General features: G+C 32.9%; 3 protein-coding genes across 3 annotated transcripts; all 3 read right to left on the bottom strand.

Moving 5' to 3' along the window:
• Positions 1-667: 667 nt before the first annotated feature.
• On the bottom strand, positions 668-5,201 carry LOC111288453 (AT-hook motif nuclear-localized protein 6-like). Its single transcript, XM_022879353.2, has 5 exons — positions 4,395-5,201; positions 3,099-3,166; positions 2,248-2,379; positions 1,627-1,788; positions 668-1,297 (listed from the first exon to the last, which is right to left on the bottom strand). Exons 1-5 carry the CDS (start codon positions 4,759-4,761, stop codon positions 1,025-1,027), a joined length of 1,002 nt encoding a protein of 333 aa, XP_022735088.2. The 5' UTR covers positions 4,762-5,201; the 3' UTR covers positions 668-1,024.
• A 2,788-nt stretch (positions 5,202-7,989) lies between these two features.
• On the bottom strand, positions 7,990-13,177 carry LOC111288445 (65-kDa microtubule-associated protein 3-like). Its single transcript, XM_022879341.2, has 13 exons — positions 12,928-13,177; positions 11,907-11,990; positions 11,572-11,778; positions 11,231-11,482; positions 10,929-11,138; positions 10,672-10,827; positions 10,395-10,554; positions 10,147-10,298; positions 9,976-10,063; positions 9,709-9,782; positions 9,554-9,628; positions 8,687-8,978; positions 7,990-8,503 (listed from the first exon to the last, which is right to left on the bottom strand). The coding sequence occupies exons 2-13, from the start codon at positions 11,976-11,978 to the stop codon at positions 8,049-8,051; spliced, it is 2,193 nt and encodes a 730-aa protein (XP_022735076.2). The 5' UTR covers positions 11,979-11,990; positions 12,928-13,177; the 3' UTR covers positions 7,990-8,048.
• Positions 13,178-13,587: 410 nt separating this feature from the next.
• LOC111288441 (protein YLS7-like) lies at positions 13,588-17,359 on the bottom strand. The gene is made up of 4 exons (XM_022879328.2): positions 17,126-17,359; positions 16,007-16,796; positions 15,033-15,307; positions 13,588-14,614 (listed from the first exon to the last, which is right to left on the bottom strand). Exons 2-4 carry the CDS (start codon positions 16,545-16,547, stop codon positions 13,805-13,807), a joined length of 1,626 nt encoding a protein of 541 aa, XP_022735063.2. The 5' UTR covers positions 16,548-16,796; positions 17,126-17,359; the 3' UTR covers positions 13,588-13,804.
• Between the last annotated feature and the right edge of the window lie 1,462 nt (positions 17,360-18,821).

Here is an 18,821-nt window from a genome sequence, read left to right as displayed (position 1 = left end):
TTCCAACTTCGATCAAGAATATGAAATTCTTCTATCAACATCAACATATGATAAGCAGGATATAGAGGTTAAGCAGTTAGTCCACAGAAAAGAACAAGCAAGGAATACCAGTAGAGCGTCAAGTGCATAGGAGATAGCTATGGAGGATAAGAAAGGGAACAGAAATTATTGCAATGCTAACAATATCGACGATACCGATAAAGATGATGAAAGGGATGATGAGCAAAGGAGAAGAGTTGAAGAATTTATTGCCAAGGTCAACAGAGAATGGAGCGCAGAAATGTTAGGAATGTCCATTTAAGCTTAGAGATGCATCTGACTGTCAATTGTCTAAGCCTTGTACTCTATATACATAAATATGAAAATTTCCAGTTATCAGCTGGCGGTCATGCCTGAATCCTTCCATTTAATTGATGGGCCATGGCTACAGGAAATCTTTTTTCCTTCTTTTTTCTCTCTATGCTGGCCAACTGATGCATTCTTGACCACTAAACTAATAAGTCAATTAGAAAAATGGTTAGGATAAGGCTGTCTTTTGAACGATCCTTAATCCAAATTCAGTCAATTAGTAAAATGGCCAGATTAATAATGGAAACTTTGTTATCATGATGCTGTAATTTGATGAAGGCCTGGCATATTGTTTTTCTTTTCGTCGAACACCAAAAAATAAATGAATAAAACATGCATTTAAACGTCAAATCATTTCGATACACGACACACAATCAGATGAATAGCACAGGTTTCAATCATTCATAAAATTTTACATCAATGAGTAACACCACACTAAAAAAATACACCATACACCATGATGAAAGCCAGAGACTGATCCTAACAACTAGAAATTCTACCTAAACCTAACAAGAGAGTACAATTATGGGTTAAAACCATCTTGGCTTTAAACCTACATTTCCATTGGTAAGAAGCGAATGAGCTTATATTGGTTTTGGACAAGGTTGACTTGGGAGCTTAAATGGTGTCGTGTCCGCATTAAAAAACATAACCAGCTTCCAGCATGCATATGCTATCAACTGGAAACCTCACACTGCGATAGACTGTGGCCCCTCGATTCCTCCTCAGCAGAAGATGATTTATTGTCGATAGAAGAATTTCTAAAGCCCTGGATAGGGTTACCTGAACTGTCTCCATGAAATGATGGGGAGGTGATAATTTGCTTTACTCCAGCATGGGACACCTTAATTTCTTCTGTAGGGCTCACAACAGCTGCCGCAGGTTCAGTTCTCTGTTTCTTGTGCTTCTGCTCCTGCTGGTGACCTGGGAGGAAACTGCCCACAACAACCTGTTCTCTCAAAAGGATTAAGAAAGAAGGTATTAGACAGTGACAGTGATGTGACAACGATCTTTGTACATAGCTAGCGTTGTCCACTGGTCAGGTGGCAGCATTCTTCATCTTTTGCTATAACATATACCATCGACTTTTTGTTAATATTTTATGTCAATATCAAATGTCAGAATTTTGTTTTGGAAATGAGATATCATCAAAAGCATAAGGAAACCTTGTATGCAAAATTAGAACGTTTTTTAACAACTTATTGACCCTCAACTTCTTTGTTCTTTGCCTTGTTTTGTACTATTTTTTAGCATCTTTTATAGATTATATGGTTTTACCTGCACTGGACCAGCAGCTACCAACAGACCAGCAAGTCCCCCTCCTAGAACGCGACCGTCTGTTCCTGCCAAAGAAACACTCATCCCACCAGATCTACTCTTTGTTCCACCATTTTCAGTAGGCATAAATGAACCAGACAAGGAAAGGATCTCAAAACGTCCCTGGAGAAATAATAAGGAAGCTGGATTATTACTTGACAGTGACGAGAAAAAAAAAAAAAAAAAACTTGATAATCACTAACTGTCCAAGCCCGGAAGCATCCTTGTAATACAAAGGCAAAAGGAAGTTTGAGGGAATCTAGGTTGCATCATATGAAGACACGAAGTAGCCTCATAAATGTAGCCATGTTAATATGTGTAATTGAGTTCTACGGAGAATGCCACATGTGTTCTGTGCTTCTTCCAGATTTAATTAAAAATTAAAAGCATCAAAGATATCACATATTGACCTTCTAAGGAAACTAACACCCACTCACGAGTTGTCCCTTTGCCTGAGATGTAAACAAGAACCAGTCTTCTTAATTGGTTTAGTGGGCCTCAATAAAATAAGGGAGCTTAGTGCCTAATATTTTATACATCCTGACGAGTTTAACTCGTATTAGAGGGGGATGAAGGACACACCTCATATGTCAGAGTACCACCAGATGAGGTCGGCTGACGAAGGGTAACATTTGAAATAGTGCCATTGGCAGAAAGAATGCAGATAGCACGAGCTCCTTGCTGAGATAAAGACATCACTTTCATCGTAACATCCTATAAAAATCATAAGGAAAGCATGAGATACTGAAAGCATTAAAAAAAAGTCTAAGAGGTGTAGAAAAAATCACCTTTTAGAATTAAAAACTGCTCAATCAATTTCCGTCTATCATTCACCCCCAAACATCATGATTGAGTTTACATATATGATTCTTGTGCAATTAATACTCACCAAAGAAATAACAAAGATAAAGAAAAATACCACTTAATGTAACATAAATGCATGTCTATGTTTCTATATTTTCTTGATTACAGATATGCACTTATTTGTCCCATTGTTTCTATACACAAAAAAAAAAAAAAATTTACAGCAAGATTTTGTAACAAACCAGGACAATTATAAATATTGTGTTGGAGGGGGGTTTCTTAACAAATTTTTTCCATTCTTAGAACCACAGACTCTTGGAAGGGTGTCAGATTAATAAACCTTAATACAAAGAGGGAGAAAAAAGTGAAGACTTAATAGAAATCAGGAGTGGAATGTGCTTAGGAAAATACCAACTTGAACGTTTTTTAATCATTATATAACTGTGCAAAAGCAAATCCTTCCTCCATTATGAGAAATTATTTCCTCTCTAGAGCCAGATGAATAACAGGGTGGGAAGCAGAAATAAACAGTTCAGAGAAAGTTTTTCTCTGCTTAAAAACAGAAGGAACACTCACAATAAGAATGCCAAATGTAACTTGTAGAGACAAGATATGTTACCAGGGCATACCTCACCAGCATTAACAGTGATCACATGAGGTGTGAAATTGGCCCCCACAAAATATGCGATTCTGTCACCTATATAAGGAATTCAAATTAGTAAATAAAATAGAAGCAGCACATTTTTTAAGCATGTAGATCACATCTCAAAATAAAAGTTTGTCTGATCTACAACTAAACAACTACTTACGGATAAAAAATAGCAGAGAGCATAGTAGAACTTGATGCTCTAGCTAGGTGCCTAAGTCCAAAGAGAGGATGCGAAAAAAATCAGAATCATTGGCCTTAATTGTATTTACCACCCCACTTAGGTAACAAGGTGGAACACTGGAAGAGGTGTGAGTCAAGTAAATATATACATTAATTATGGTGCTCAACTATGGATTAAAGACAGTAATTAGGGTCATCTACTAATTGACTTGGAAAGAAACTAGAAGTCAGCAGTAACTGCACCACAGAACCTGACAAATATTCTGCATACTAAGAAAATTAAAACGAAAAACTTTGGAAAGGTCAATTCAATTTTCAGAAGTATCGCCTAGAGGTTCATGTTTAAGGTCAACTGACCCTGGGCTTGTAGCTGAACCCTGATTCCCAACCAAACAATTCAAGCTCCAAACCAAGATAAAATTTCTGTAGGGTCTTTTAATTTTTACCCCTCCCCCCCCACCCCCGGGAATTTCCCTACTATGCTAGAAATTTCATGCACTGAAGCTAATTCACTTCTCCATTATTGCTTCCTTTTGTGATTTCCTAATACTATTATTAAAAATGATGATTTCCACCATTCATCTCCACAGTCAGCAGGTCAGTTAAAATTAATTGCCAGGTTAAAGAGATGTGGACTTAATCAGTTTCGGTATCTAACTATATTTTACCTTAATAAAGCACAAAGGAAGGTGGCACTGGCACCTTGACAATTATTCTGGTACCTTGCCATTTTTCCCTGTGGAAAGACAAGTACAGTACTCCGGACAAGATAGAGATTCTCCTCGTTTTGCAACACAATCATCAAATCCGCTTGTCTTTCAATAACTACCATTAATTCCAGATATGGGCTAGAATCAGATATAATGGTCCCACTCTCATTTCAAACCCCACAAAAACAACATCCGATTTTAACTCAAAAACTGAAATCAATGAATTATCCATTTATCCCTCTCGCAAAACTCAAAAAATATAATACCTTTAGCTTTTCACACTACCAACCATTGTAACAGTAAAAACATCAGATAGAAACATCTTCCGAGATTCCAAAGCAAAATAAAAAAGGAACAAAAGAAACAATTTATTGCAATCAAAATACCTGGGCCGCTCTCGAGCTCATACTTATGTGAATTTTTTATGGTGTCAACTGACCGCCCTCTTCCCCGTTTCCAAAGGGAAAACTCTCCCATCAGCGGAATCGACGACGATATCGGTATCGGTGAAATTGCCATTGCCAAAGATCCATCTGGTGCGTATTTTCTTGGTCTGCCTCTTTTTTTCTTCATTTCTGAACCGGTGCTAGGTCCCGGCGGCGAAGCTACGGTCGCCGGAGGTGCAGAAGCGGCCTGCATTGTGGGCCCCGCATATGTAGTGGGGATTTCCGTTCTGGGCGCAAAGTGGTAGCCCTCTGGAGCCTCATCTCCTTTCACTGCAACCCCGGGCTTTGGTCCCTCCTTGTCATCCATTCATATATGTTTTAGATCAAGAAAAAACAGGAAAAAAAACCCCAAGCTGCCTAAAACCCCTGTAACCTACGCATTAAAGAGTTTGTAAATTTTGAGTGATCAGATGCTTCAAAAAAGTTAAATTAGAAAACAAATTATCAAAAAAAACAAAAATCAAAATCAAAATCAAAATCAAAATCAAAATCAAAACTTCAGCTCAATTACAGAGAGAAAAAAAAGGCAAGAAACTTGATTAAAATTTCAAACATCAACAGAAACCAGGTTTTATGAGCATGAAATTAGGTTTACTTTTTTTATAAACATAATTTTGTGGCTTAAATCTTCAACATTGGATAGGACGCACAGAGCTTTAAAATGCTGACAAAAAATTCTACAAAAAATCATCAAGAATTACAGGGAAGAAAAATGCAAACTTTTTGGAGTGAGGCAAGAATTTGTTCAGCAAACGAGAATTTAGGGTTTTGCAGAAAAAGAAAGAGAAATAAATAAAGTAGAAAAAATTCTAAAAATTTAAAAAATATAAAAATAAAAAATATAATAAATGATTTAATATTGAGAATTAATTACTAATTATTATTTTAATTGCAACATTCACAATATGAATTTTGGTTAATAAAATGGTTCACGTCCGTCTTAGAAATTTAATAGAAGTGATTTAATAAATGGCAAAGATATAAAAATTTGGGAGCTAATATTTGGGAAAAGAAAATGGCTTTTTCCATTTTAAATTGCCGCTCTTTTAATTATTTAATGCTTTAAAAAATATATTTTTAAAGCTGTAAAGCTAATGGATGCCATCTTCCTTGTCTTTTCAGTTAAACTATTGTTGACTATTCTAACAAACCTTAACTCCCCTCCTTTTCTTTTTTTCACCAAAAACACACAAAGAGAGACGGAACTGTTAATAGATTTGAAAATTTTAGACGCAACATAATAATTAAACATAAAAATAATGTAAACAAATAAGAAACCAATATTATTTTAATTTTGTTCGAAATTTATAAATGAAATTAAAAAATAAATATATATATTTTATATTTAAAAATTGATATTAATTTAATATCATAATTTTTTATATTTTACGTATGTTTAATATGAAATAATAATTAATTTATGATTTGAGCAATACATTAATTTTTTTATACATATAATTATATATAAATATATAATTATTTTTAATAAAAAATAAAAAATTCATATTTATGCTAATTTGTGAGTCATTCAATGCATTTTGTATATAATTATATACAGAATGGTATTCTTAATAAAATACAAATTTTTCATAAACATACATCCGAGTAACATCTAATAAAATAAAATTTGAAGGTAAAAATTTTGCATATATGATCTAATAAAATAAATCTGTTGCATATTTTCATAGCAATATCTAGCATAATTAAATGAAAAAAAAAAAAGGATAAATTGAATCCAAATATAAAGCTGAAACAAATAAAAGGAGCATTTAAAAAAAAAAAAAAGAAAGAGAAACGAAATCAAGAAGAAATAGTGAAGTGTGTATCTTCAAACTCACATTCTAATTTTTAAATCATTTAGTAGATTCTTATTTTAGTGGGCAAAATAACGGTAAAAGATAAGAATATTGAATATATAAAAGAGAATAAATATAATGAATTTAAATTAAATAAATTTTTAAATATAAAAATATATCAAATCATATTCAAGAGTGAAACTCTTCTAAAAAATAGACTTTTTAAAAAGAATGATTGTTCCATTAATAAAAAAAAAATTTATATCCAAAAAAAAATACAAAAATACGAAACCTAAAAGCATCTAAGTCACTTTGCAAATTTTTTACAATTACACAAAGTAATAAATCTATATGTAACAACACAAAAGAAAAAGCATTCTAAGTAGTCGCACTCTTAGGAAAAATTGTGGAGACTAAGTATGCAAAAATAAAACTTTGCCCTAATGCATTATAGATTTCCAAAATACCAAGTTTATATATATATGGGAGGTTGTAAATAATTACGAGAAATAATTCAAAATTTTTTAATGGTTAATTGATTAAAAATAAAATTATTAATAAGAATCAAATTAAGGTAAAAGTAATATCAATTTTAGAATAATTTATGCTTAGAAATGTTCAATTAAGTGATAGTAAAACTTTTTTTTAATATTATTTTTTAAATAAATGAGAGTTAATCTCATTTGTACTGTTCCTTTTTTCCAAAAATATTAGCAATTAGATTTGAGCATGATTTAAGATATAATAAAATAGATTTTGACTTGAAATTAAATTAAATGGAATTGAAATTTTGCTTGAAACCAAATCAAATCAAATTTATTATTTAGAGAATATGTGGAACTTGTCCAAAACATTTCACATGTCAAAAAAATTAGATTGTGACAATTACCTTTTATCTTTTGAAGGTTTTGATTTTTAAATATTTATATAAGATTTATATTTGTCAATTAGAATAATCAAATATAATATGTATTCAATGTATTTGGAAGAAATAAAAAAGAGATTTTGAAATTAATGTAATAATGACAATAAAATTAATTTAATTTGATATACTAAAATTAATTTGAATTGATTTGATTATCTGTTAATCATTTTAAAATTAATATATTAAACATATATACATATATAGTTTAAAAAGTGGAGCCAATAAGTAATATTTTAAAAAATTAGAAAATGTATTTTTTTAATAAATATAATTCAAAAGTTGAATATTTATAATTAAAAAAGAGACAAATTTATTTTATTTACAAAAGATGGCAATCAAAACTTTAATACCTTTAATACGAATTTAATGAGTGTGATTTAAGATAAATAATAAATAATAAATATAATTAATTTAATTTTTTAAATTAAAAATGTATCAAATTAAATAAAATATATTTATTAAAGGACATTTGACATTTTTTAAGATCATTTATACGTCAAAATAATAAATTATCCACCTTAAATTTTTTCTTTTTTGGGTCTAAAATTTTGATTTTTATATAGGAATTAACAGCTTTAAATGTTAGAACTAAACCCTTATTAGATTAGTCAGAAAAATCGTTGAAACATTTCGTCCGGTTCAAAAATCCTTTCATTTAGGAATCTACCGTTAATGCCACTATTTAATATAATAAAGAACTTAGGCTCACATTAGTCAGACGGATTTTTGAAACATTTTCGTCCGGTTCAGGCTCACAGACTACATACACAGCAAAACAGCCAATTATAATTGACCCTTGCCATTACAAACAGGATAGGAAACAAAAAATATGAATAAAACCAATTTGATTCAGTTTCAACTAAGGTTTAGACATCATACTTGTATAAGTGATGTTATTTGTGTTTTGGAAAGAAGAAAAGCAAGCCTTCTTTCCTCGAACGAATGTTCAATCTCTTCAGGAATTTCTTCGATGTCTGGCTTGGTATTGAAAAGTATCGGTGGAGCTGGGGTCATGGCTGTCTGCATCGGAACTGACACTGTTGAAGGTGTAGAAGGTACCGGAATAGGCATTGCCTTTGGCGTTCTATTCTCTTCGTCAACCAAGGAAGTTGTCTTCAAGGGAGTAGTGTAGGACAGGTCATTAGTCTTCTGAATGGCTTCAACATCATCTTCAAGCATGTTTGTCATATTGGCTTTTGATGATACTGTGGAAGAGATGGACGAGAATGGCTTACGAACCACCAATGGTGACTCTAGTTCATTGGCATTTATAGCACTAGAAGAGTGCTTTCGTACAGGAATGTCAGCAATGTCCAGGCCTCTCCTAACTGCAAAATGGTGAGAGTGTAAGGAGATAAATTTATCACACCAATCCAGTAACTTTTGCCTAATGACTGCCCCAAGAAAATAGCATGAACAAATATCCAAGATGCTTTATTGTTAGTTACCCCAGAAAGCAGTTGAGATATTTCTTGGTTGTAACAACTAACAAGCAGAGACAGAGAACTTACCACCTGAGAAAGCTGTAATGGCTTCATCCTGGCGATGATTTAAAAGGTCATTTTGGAATATTCGCTCAGTTTTCTTACTAGGACGTGTTTGGGGAGTAGCCTTTGCGGAGTGAAGTGAATCAGGTTTATGGGTGGGAAGCATTGCTCCTCCCAAGGAGACTCTTCTATTGCTTGCACCTCCACTTGAATACCTAGGACCCTTTTTTACACTCTGGGGCTTTGATGGGCTTGGTTTTGACCCATAGAGTGCCTCTTGCTCAGCTATTAGCTGTCCCTGAAGTTTCTTCTGGTCCTGGAGCACAAAAAGAATACTCTCTGATTACATAAAGCATGGGTTCATAACTTGGTTAAACGGTAGTAAGTATAAACATCTGCACTGCAATTGGGGCATAGAGTGAGCATTAATAGGTTAGAAAAAATTTAAGACTGAAACCAACCGAGTTCAGTTTATTTGGTTTAGGGTATTAATTGATTAGGGAAAGTAATTAATTCGATTAGCTCAATTGGCTTTTGGTGTCCAAAATTAATAATCACCGAAGACATTAATTTATTTTTTAAAACTAATTTATTTAATATAAATATAAACAAGTTTGAAAACATATATTATATAATTTACCTTATATATAATATATTTATGTATTATTTAACTATAAAATAATTTTTATATAATATAAATAATTTATTTTTTAAATAATTAAAACTGTCTCGACCAACCGAATAGACCAACCCAAGTCAATGAGTTATTTAGTTTAGGTCAATGATTTGATTATTTTTTTACATTAATTGGTTAAGTTGGTTTTTGAATTTTAAAATTCAAACAATTGAATCGAGCTCACCCTTAATTGGAGAATAAGGTTAGAATCATACCCGCAACCTACGCCGTTCTTGCTCTTTCTCTTGTCGTAAAATAGTATACTCTTCAAGCATAGAAAGCAGACGAATCTGGATAATGTAAAAGGGTCAGCAGACGAATCCGGATATAGAACATAAAGGTTCAGGGTGAAAGTTATTAGAGTACTTACACCATCATATAAAAATTCAATCCCTCTCTCCTTCTCCCATGCCATGGTCTTTGAAGTCAGTGCCTCCACCATTCCTAGGTTAGTTAATATGATAAAAACAACTTCAGTACTGTGTTAACTGATTCTACTCAAAAGAGGTAGAAAATAGAAACTGATCGAAAGGAACCTAAAAATTGGGCTGCATGATGTGAAATCATTATGACAAAACCATGCTTAGTAACGTGAAGTTTACATTTCTCAACCTTTTATCTTCAATTTTTTAATCACCTGGAAGTTTATTAACCAAGGAACGAGCTTTCTCAGCACGCTTGAGTGTTAGATGAGCACCTTTTCCTGCATTATATCGGTTTTCATCCTGTTGAATAACAGACAATTAAGCAAGGAAATCATAATAGAAGAGCAAAAAATTATACTCTAAGAGATGACAAAAGCTCCCACCCTGTTATATTCCTCAAGCCAGCACTCCTCGTCACATGCCATCAACCATTTCTCCACCTTTTCAAGTATTTCTTTCCTGCTTAAAGCTTCCTCTTTTACCTTAGCAATTTGAAGTTCAATTTGTTCTAGAATAGTAGCAGCATCAATAGCCCCTGGATAAAAAAAGTAAGAGTGACATTCAGTAGGAAGAGAGGGAAAGTGAGATATAACTTATAGTATGAAGACAATAATATAGCATTCGCATGTACCAGACTCGATAGCTTCAATGGCATCTTGTATTGTACTTTCTGAATCTGGAACCAGGTGCATCTTTCTACAGATCTCCTCTAGCTCTGATCTTTTCTTGAGGACAAGCTCTTTCATTTTGCTTGACTTCAACTCTTCCAACCGAGTAACTTCGGCCTCAACCTGCACGGCATATCATATTTACTTCTCTATTAGTCTGGAGGAAAGCAGTTACTACCTTTAGAAATTGTAGGACCTAGAGAAGATCAGTAAACTGACGTTTAAACATGCATCACTTACGTAGTTGATGAAATCCACAGAGAGAGTGTTGGGTTCAGTAATTTCATGTTCTGAAGCAGCTATATTACAGGTAACATTCTGAAACATCTGTTGCTCCTCAATAGGTGTATCCATCAGATTCCATAACTCCAACATGGTAGTTGCAAGATCTTGTAGCTGCCAAGGGTCAAAGAATCATTAGTATAGTCATAGAGAAGCGAGAGGAAGGGGGGGAGGCGAATTTTGCAATATACAAAAAGCTGAAATTAACATTTTACCCTTTGCATCCTCTGCAACTTAACTTCCCGTAACCTTTTTATCAATGTAGCCAACTGCTCAATTGTATTATTGCTAATACTCCAAAATCCTTCGGAGTCACCTAAACTGGGATGGACTGCAGTAACCGTAAGCTTGAAATCCATACCCATCACCAAGCAGAGTGAGTTCAACCTGTAAAGGCGATCCTGAACCTGCTTCAGACGATCACTCTGCACAAGAGAGAGATCAGTCAGTGAGCAAAAGATAAGCATTTGTTTTCATGAGGTGGAAACAATAAAGAATTGAAAAAAAGAAAGTTGACCTTCTCTATCTGAAGTTCATGGAGCTGACTGTGCAATTCTTCAAGCTTCCTTAAGGATAAGTCAGTTTCATCCACAACAGTTTTGGAAGAAATTGATTCGGTGGATCCATAAATCTCATTTGTGATCTTTTCTATTTGCTCTAAAACTTCCAGGAATTGATTTCTTCTTTCGATCTTCTTTTTCTTCATTTCCTCCAATTGTGGAAGAATTTTGCTGAGCTCCTCCTTCAAGCTTCCAACGTTTTGTTCAGGCTGAAAAAAGTTTGAACCATAATATAAGGAAATGGTTCAATCTAATCGGAAAAAGTTTAATCTGAATTTGTTATCTTTTCATTCCTGACCTGCCTAATATGCACTGGCCTCTCGCACATTGCTGAACAGATGGCAGCAAGTTCGGCTTCAGAATCAGCAATTGTCCGTCTTAGCTGAGCTCTACAGCGATTTGCCTGATCCACCTTTCTTCTGTATACTTCCAGGCACTCTCGTTCGAGCTCAAGCAGCATTTTATCCCTGTCAGCATCTGTTTCCCCGACTTCATCCCAGATTATCTAAATTTTTTTAAGGAATCGTGAAAGCGTAAAAATTAATAAAAACAGGAGAGCTGGAAGGCATAATCTCGCCCAAGGGGGGAAAAGGGGATTTTTAGGTACCCATTGTGTGGAATTTTTATCAATACCTGAAGTTCGTATAGAAGGGTTCCACAAGTTGTTTCCACTTGAAGAAGTGGATCACTATGCGGAGTAGACATGTTGAATAATTCCTGCCAAAACCAATATCTTCAGAAATCAAAGGATACCCAAAATTACAAACAATAGAGAAAGCAAGGAGGACCAAAAAAAAAACTGAAGTTCCAGATGGTAAATATAATTGCAAAGGAATGGCCAACACTGATTTGGATCAATTTTAGCCGAAAGATTGAGAAGTGAGAACAATGAAACTGGGAAAACAATGTTGCAGTCGCTAAGTAGAAAAGATGAAGCTATGCTCGCATTGGGACATGAAAATGGATACTTATTTTTTTATTTTCCAACTGCACAAATTCATTCTCCAAATTCATAACTGCAGCACCCAAATTCAATATAGTAGTAGTCTTAGACATTGAAAATTGTTAATATTTTAGGCAAATATGCTGTATACAGGACTCTGGATTCCCATAAGTTTTTCTAAGTTGAATATAAAACGAAATTTAAACTAGGAATTGATTGCAAATAAAATCCTAGGATGAAAATGCCATAGAAAAGAGAAAATGACGATTTGAAAACTATAGATGGCATATGATCCATGATCATCAGGTAACCCTAATTCCATCAAAATCTTACTATAAAAAAAAAATCAATAGCAAGTTCCAAAGCTTAGACCTAAATTTTGAGGTGAAGATCAATGGCAACAGTTTTACAATCTTGATTTCCTCTCAACAACACACTAAATCATGATTTTGTTGCAAAATTTTAGCTATTAATCTTCAAAAATTTCAGAATGAGCTATTACACTAACATAGAACAGTACAAGAATAGGCATCCATTTTCATGAAAATGAAGAACAGGGAATATATTAGACCAAAAAAAAAGAACAGGGGATATAAGCTTTAATATCTCCCCTTGTTTTTTATCTACATTTTATTGCCAGCCAAAAGTAGCAAGAAATTGAAGAAAACAGAGCAAAAACAAAAGAAAAAAAATAGAGAGTTGGAGACAAACCTTAACAAAGAGGGAATGAAACGAACAGTTTTTCCTTTCCAAGGTTTGTTTTTCTTAGAATGAAACTTTTTCCTCAGAAAATGTAGGTTATCCAAAAACCAAAGGGCGAAAATTAAGATTTGAATTTTCGATTTTCAACAAAAAAGAACCAAAGGTCGAGAGAGAGAGGGATTGTAGGCGTTTACGGAAAAAAGACCGTTGAAGAGCGGTTGTAATTGAATTTGCCTTTAATGATGATAGCCTAGGGATTGGATTTGGTAGGAACCAAGACGATTTGAATTTCAAATCTCATGAGGAGGGGGCCCCATCTCATGTGCCTGTTTACACCGACTTTATGTGAACCGTTGGATTAGTTTATGACTTTGTAATCCATCGGTCCAAATTTCTTACATTCACAAGATAAGCGGCTCTGTAGGGGATTGGACATATATATATATATAAGACGAGTTAAATTCTGTTGCCTACCGTGATTCCTACGAAGCAGTCTTAGAGGACCAATAGGATTTTGAGATGAAACCATCAGAAGAAGCGGCCCCCATCCAGTTCGTCTCTTAATTACTGTTTTTATAGATGTTTGATTAAAAATAAATTTAAACATACCAAAAAAATTTAAAGGTAAAAATCGATTTGAAAATTTTCTTTTTCGTACAATAAATCAAATAATAAAAGTAGTTTATTTCTCTAAATTATAAATTTGATATTATCTTTCTCAATCAGGTATCATATGGCTGTCAATATTCCTATCTGCTGCTACAACATGTAATTTCTATCCCAAACGCCCTTTCTCTAAGGAAAAAAAAAAAAAAAGGAATATATCTTACTGTTTCAATTACAAAAGCACGATGATGTGGGACATTCAGACCGAAACACATCAAACTTATGATGAAAAGTTTTGATGGCCCTCAAATTCTCTTCTTATAATTTCGAGCACAAGTTCATTCCAGGTATCAACAGGACCTGGCATGCACCAGTGCAGACAATCTTGAGGTGGAGGCTTTCCATCCGGACCACGTTTTGTGATCTTATTTGGATCGGGGTTCCTATAAGGGCCTGGATGCCCATCATGGCGATACCCAAAGACTTGGGTAATATCCATCAACCTCAACTTGGACTTATTTCTCGCCTTCTTAACAGCACGTTCAAAACCCATTACCTGTTTCTTGTGCATTATATTTGTAAAGCCATTCTCCGCTAATTCACCAGCTGCAAGTGGCTTTACCTTTCCGGTGCATGATCCACCTGTATTCCAAGCCCCACCCTCATAATGATCAGGAGAAAAGGAACGTAGGATAGTCAGGCCTGTGTAATTAGGATATGTAACAATTGCTGACAGAATTGTCTCCACAGATATTCCAAATGCTTCAATATTATTAACCTTCATAGGATGAGAACGATCTGGCCACCATAATTGTCCTCCAACAATCTCATTGTTAAAGATATAGACAGACTGTTTGGCAAACCAGTGGCCAGAAGAAATAACAATCACATCAAAGTTTGGGATGAATTCCATGAAGCTATTATCAGGAGCATCAAGATGCAGCTTGGTAACACCCTCAGGAGCAAAGTCGAATTTTTCAGAAGTTTGATGGACAAGCCAAGAGGACCACATCCGGACAATCATTACAGATGTCGACCTGAAAAACCATCGTTGCATTCTTCGGTTTCCTCGATTTTTTGGAACTTCAACCTGAAATTTTTCCATAATATTTTTCATGAGAAACCAGTCCTAAGGTAGAAAGGAGTCGAAAGATCAATCTATCTTGAGAAAAAAGATGCACAAAATACAAAACTAGTTTCTCACACTTCAGAGTATAGAGTGCTAGAAAATTACTAAAATATTTACTAAAGGTCATAGCACATAAAACCTCTAGCCAGATGAGAAGCCAACCTATTCCTGAACATACCATTGTTCCAATATTTCAAAGCCAGAAAGAAACTGCTGAAAGTGAAACAAGGGATTAAGAGAATCAAGAATGCTACAACATCCTTGCTACAATATCCTTGTTAGAAAAATTATGGTGCAAACTTGCACCAATCACAGAGTTTACTGTGGGACAATTTTTTGTTCAGAAATAAGTGGCAGTTTAAGAATTGCAGATATTTGCCTGCCAGAGAAGACACAGCATTGATTCCATCTGATTTCTAGCAACAGAGTCACCAATGAAAGCAAGTGTCTTTCCTCTCATCAACTCTAGGAACTTCTTTGCATCAAATCTGGGGAGGTCACATTGAGAGGGTTTCCAACGCCAATTCTCATATTCCTTGTCGGGCCTCCCATTACCCTGGCAATTCTGCATCTGTGTAAGGACAGGGCAAGAGTTGTTGGAGTATAATGGCCCTAGTGGATCATAGAACCACTTTCCATGGTACAGGTCACAGCCTAGAGAGTAACCAATCAAAATGCCAAATGAGAATCAGAATCTCAATGACAGAGAGGAGAAAAAAGGTAAGATGCAAATACATAGAAGGATTAGGTAACACTTCCAAGCAAACATTGTTTCTTACACAGACAAGAGATCAAATAGGGATCAATATAGCTGATAGAGTGTATAATGACAATTATCTCTCCTTTTTCTTTGTAAATTATCAGATATTTCCAATAGCAGTTTCTCAGCACATCAAGAGAATTATGATTAAATTAAAAAACTATTATCAAATAGTTCTAAGAGTAGATTACTGATTTGGGACTTCAACATTCAGATGCATCCATTTCTGGACATTGCTACGTAAAATAGATCATTGGCCACAAAACATTTCAGTAATTATATTTTGCATTTCTTCCCTCTGCTTTGTACCATAATCTGGGGGACAAAAATGCATGCAAGACATAAGACTTGAACAAATTTTACACTATTCTTTATAAATAAACCATGTAACAGCAAGCTACCATGTTAGAGACCTAGCATAAACCTTGTGAGAAAACAGAATAAACCAGCATCAACAAGCTCCTATATATTTCCAGTAAAAGATGCAGAATCCACCTCTACTATAACAAAAACAACCAAACAAATAAGTATGGCAGGTAATAATTGACCTAAAATCAGATGTTATATCAAAACAAGCGTAAAGGGAATACTACCTGAATCAACTGAATTGCTCTCAGATGCATTGCTAGGCGCAGAACTGGAAGTGTCCACCTTCTTTTCTGTTGCTCTAGGCGATGGTTCTGAAAGCTCTACAGGTTTCTTCAGCATCTCATTATTGTTTGAATCAAATGAATCTTTGGGACTAGTAGGCAGTTCTAGATTAGACTCAGATGGTATCGAATCCTTATCAACAGAAGATGTAATGGGTACTTGTGCATTTGCATTTTTATCAACAACAGAAGAACTATTTGAACTCATCATGGGCAGTTCTAAATTTGACCCAGATGATGAATTCTTATAATTGTAATCTACATCCTTATCAGCACTTTTATCAAAGGTAGAAGCAGGCAAAACTATTTTCCTATCAACACCATAAAAATAAACTCTAACAGTTGAACCGATCGGATACGAAACTAGAAGCCAAGAAGCAAAAATCAAGAACAATGCTAGTACTGCCACTAAGGATGCAATGGAGGAAAGGCTCCGAGGGAACACAGCCATTTTATGAGAGCCCTTTGGGGAAGCCAATGTCATGGTTTCCTTATCAGATAATTGTTGTTTCTGAAAATGACCCACTAACAAAAAGACTTCCAAATTGGTAATTAAATGAATGCGAATCGGTTTCACATGGCCTAACCCGACTTTTCTTTTTCTATGCAAGAAGGAAGAAAAGTTTTCTAAAGCTTATTGGATCTTCTTCCCTGATTGAGACCTTCTGGTAAATCCTGTTCGCGAATCTCAGAACGGCACATGCTTGTAGAGACTTGAATTCCTCGTTCTTTCCTGAGAAAACAAGATAAATCTCAAACATTAGAGGAAAAAACAAAAAGAGAAAACAAGGTTGCGTGATTCAGATGGTCATTACTTAAACTTGGAAATTCACATTTAAAAAAAAAAAGGAAAATCTTCAATTATTAAGGAAATAGTAGAAATCTTTCAAGATCCTTTTAAAATAGAAACTTCTATGTTTGAAGATAAACACATTATTAATCATTAATTGAATATCTAAAAGAATCTTCGCATTAATGAAAATCCAAAAAAAAAAAAAGGATTTGAACGCCGAAATAAGAAATTTAAAAAGAAAAAAATAAGAAATTGAACTCAGAACTTACAATGCTGTAGAATGGAGAGGATCCGGTGATGAAATGGTGAATTTTTTGGCGCGATCTTAGAGAGAGAGAGAGAGAGAGAAATTGGCACTGAATAAGAGGGGGTAATTAAGGGAAAATATGAGGAATTTTATTATATTGAGGGAGTTTAAAATAAAAATGCGGTGGATTTTATGCTGCACCGTATTTCCATTGTTCCCTGCAACTCCCCAGCTGCCTTGTATTTCAGTATTTCTCAGCCAGAAAGAAGGTAAAGCTGTTAAATTACCGGAGTGCCCACGGTTCCGGTTTTCAAGGTCTCAACATTGCTGTGATTTGCGAATGTTTAATTAATATTTGACTAAAAAAATAATGTGTAATTATTAAACTCTTCACATCTGATGGCCCAAAAAAAAAAAAAAACTTCGCGTCTGAAAAAAAAAATTTCTTCACTTGGATTCTGGGAAGAAAAAGAAACGATTTGGTTAATAGTGTTTTTAAGGAATTCTTTTAAGATTATTAGTATTTATTGTTCCGTATGTTATACTTGTATATTTATTATTTTTATCTATTTTTAAAATATATTTTATAATAAATATTAATAAAATGTACTTTATCCAAATTTTGCATCAACACGCAAAATTTATTCTATATATAAATTTTATTAAATTAATATAAAATTTATTATTTTTAATGTTAATATAAAATTAAAATTATGAAGATATAGAAATTTAATGAAAACTTTAATTTTTTTATTCATCAAATAAATTTATTTATTTTTTAAAATGAATGAAAAATTAAAACTCTAAAAATAAAAGCGATTCAAAGTAAATTTTAAATATTTTTATTTATTATCAAATAAATTCATTTAGTGAAATTTTAAAATTAAATTAAAATTTTTACTTATAAATTGGATAAATTTTAATTGTACTAAAAATATTTACAGTGACATTTAGAAAATAAAATAAACAACAAAACTTATTTTTTAAAATTTAAATGGTTTTTATATATGTACTTTTATATATATTAGTATTTATTGTCACATGCATTACACATAAAATTGTACTTATTTATAAAAAAAATTATATAATGAACATAAAATTAAATACCATATAAATAATCAAAATTAATAAGTGCATATTAATCAATATTTAAATTAACATCTTAAATTTTTTATTCAATGCAAAATTTCAAACTACAAAGATAAAATAATTTAATGTAGATTTTAATTTTTCATTTATCATAAAAAATCTATTAAAAAAGAGTTTTAATGATATTAGACTTCTTATTTATAAATTGAATAAATTAATGAATTGTAAAAAGAAATTTTAATTTTAATTTTAAAATATAAATAAATAATAAAATTCATTTTCATCATTTCAAAAGTTATCCTTAGTTTATACATAGATATTAAGTACAAAAAAAAAAAAAAAAAAAAAACTCTTCTGATATGTTAGCAACACAAATGAAGGCTTAATTGCTTTTTGGCTAAAATAATTAAAAAAATTTTTGAATTTTATTATTTTATTTAAATAAATTTTTATATTTTTATTATATTTAAATAAGCTCTTAACCTTTAATTTATATCAAAACAAATTCTTAATTTGTTAATTTTTACATAAATAAGTTCTTAATATAAATTAATATTTTATTTGAAGTAAAAGCTTATATGAATAAATATAAAAACATAAAGACTTATTTAGATACAATAAAAATATAA

The sequence above is a fragment of the Durio zibethinus genome, chromosome 17 (assembly GCF_047325235.1).
Source record: "Durio zibethinus cultivar Kanyao isolate XHJ-2024 chromosome 17, ASM4732523v1, whole genome shotgun sequence".
Lineage (NCBI taxonomy): Eukaryota > Viridiplantae > Streptophyta > Magnoliopsida > Malvales > Malvaceae > Durio > Durio zibethinus.
The sequence above is the reverse complement of the archived record's forward strand: the minus strand, read 5'-3'. Positions and strand labels throughout refer to the sequence as shown.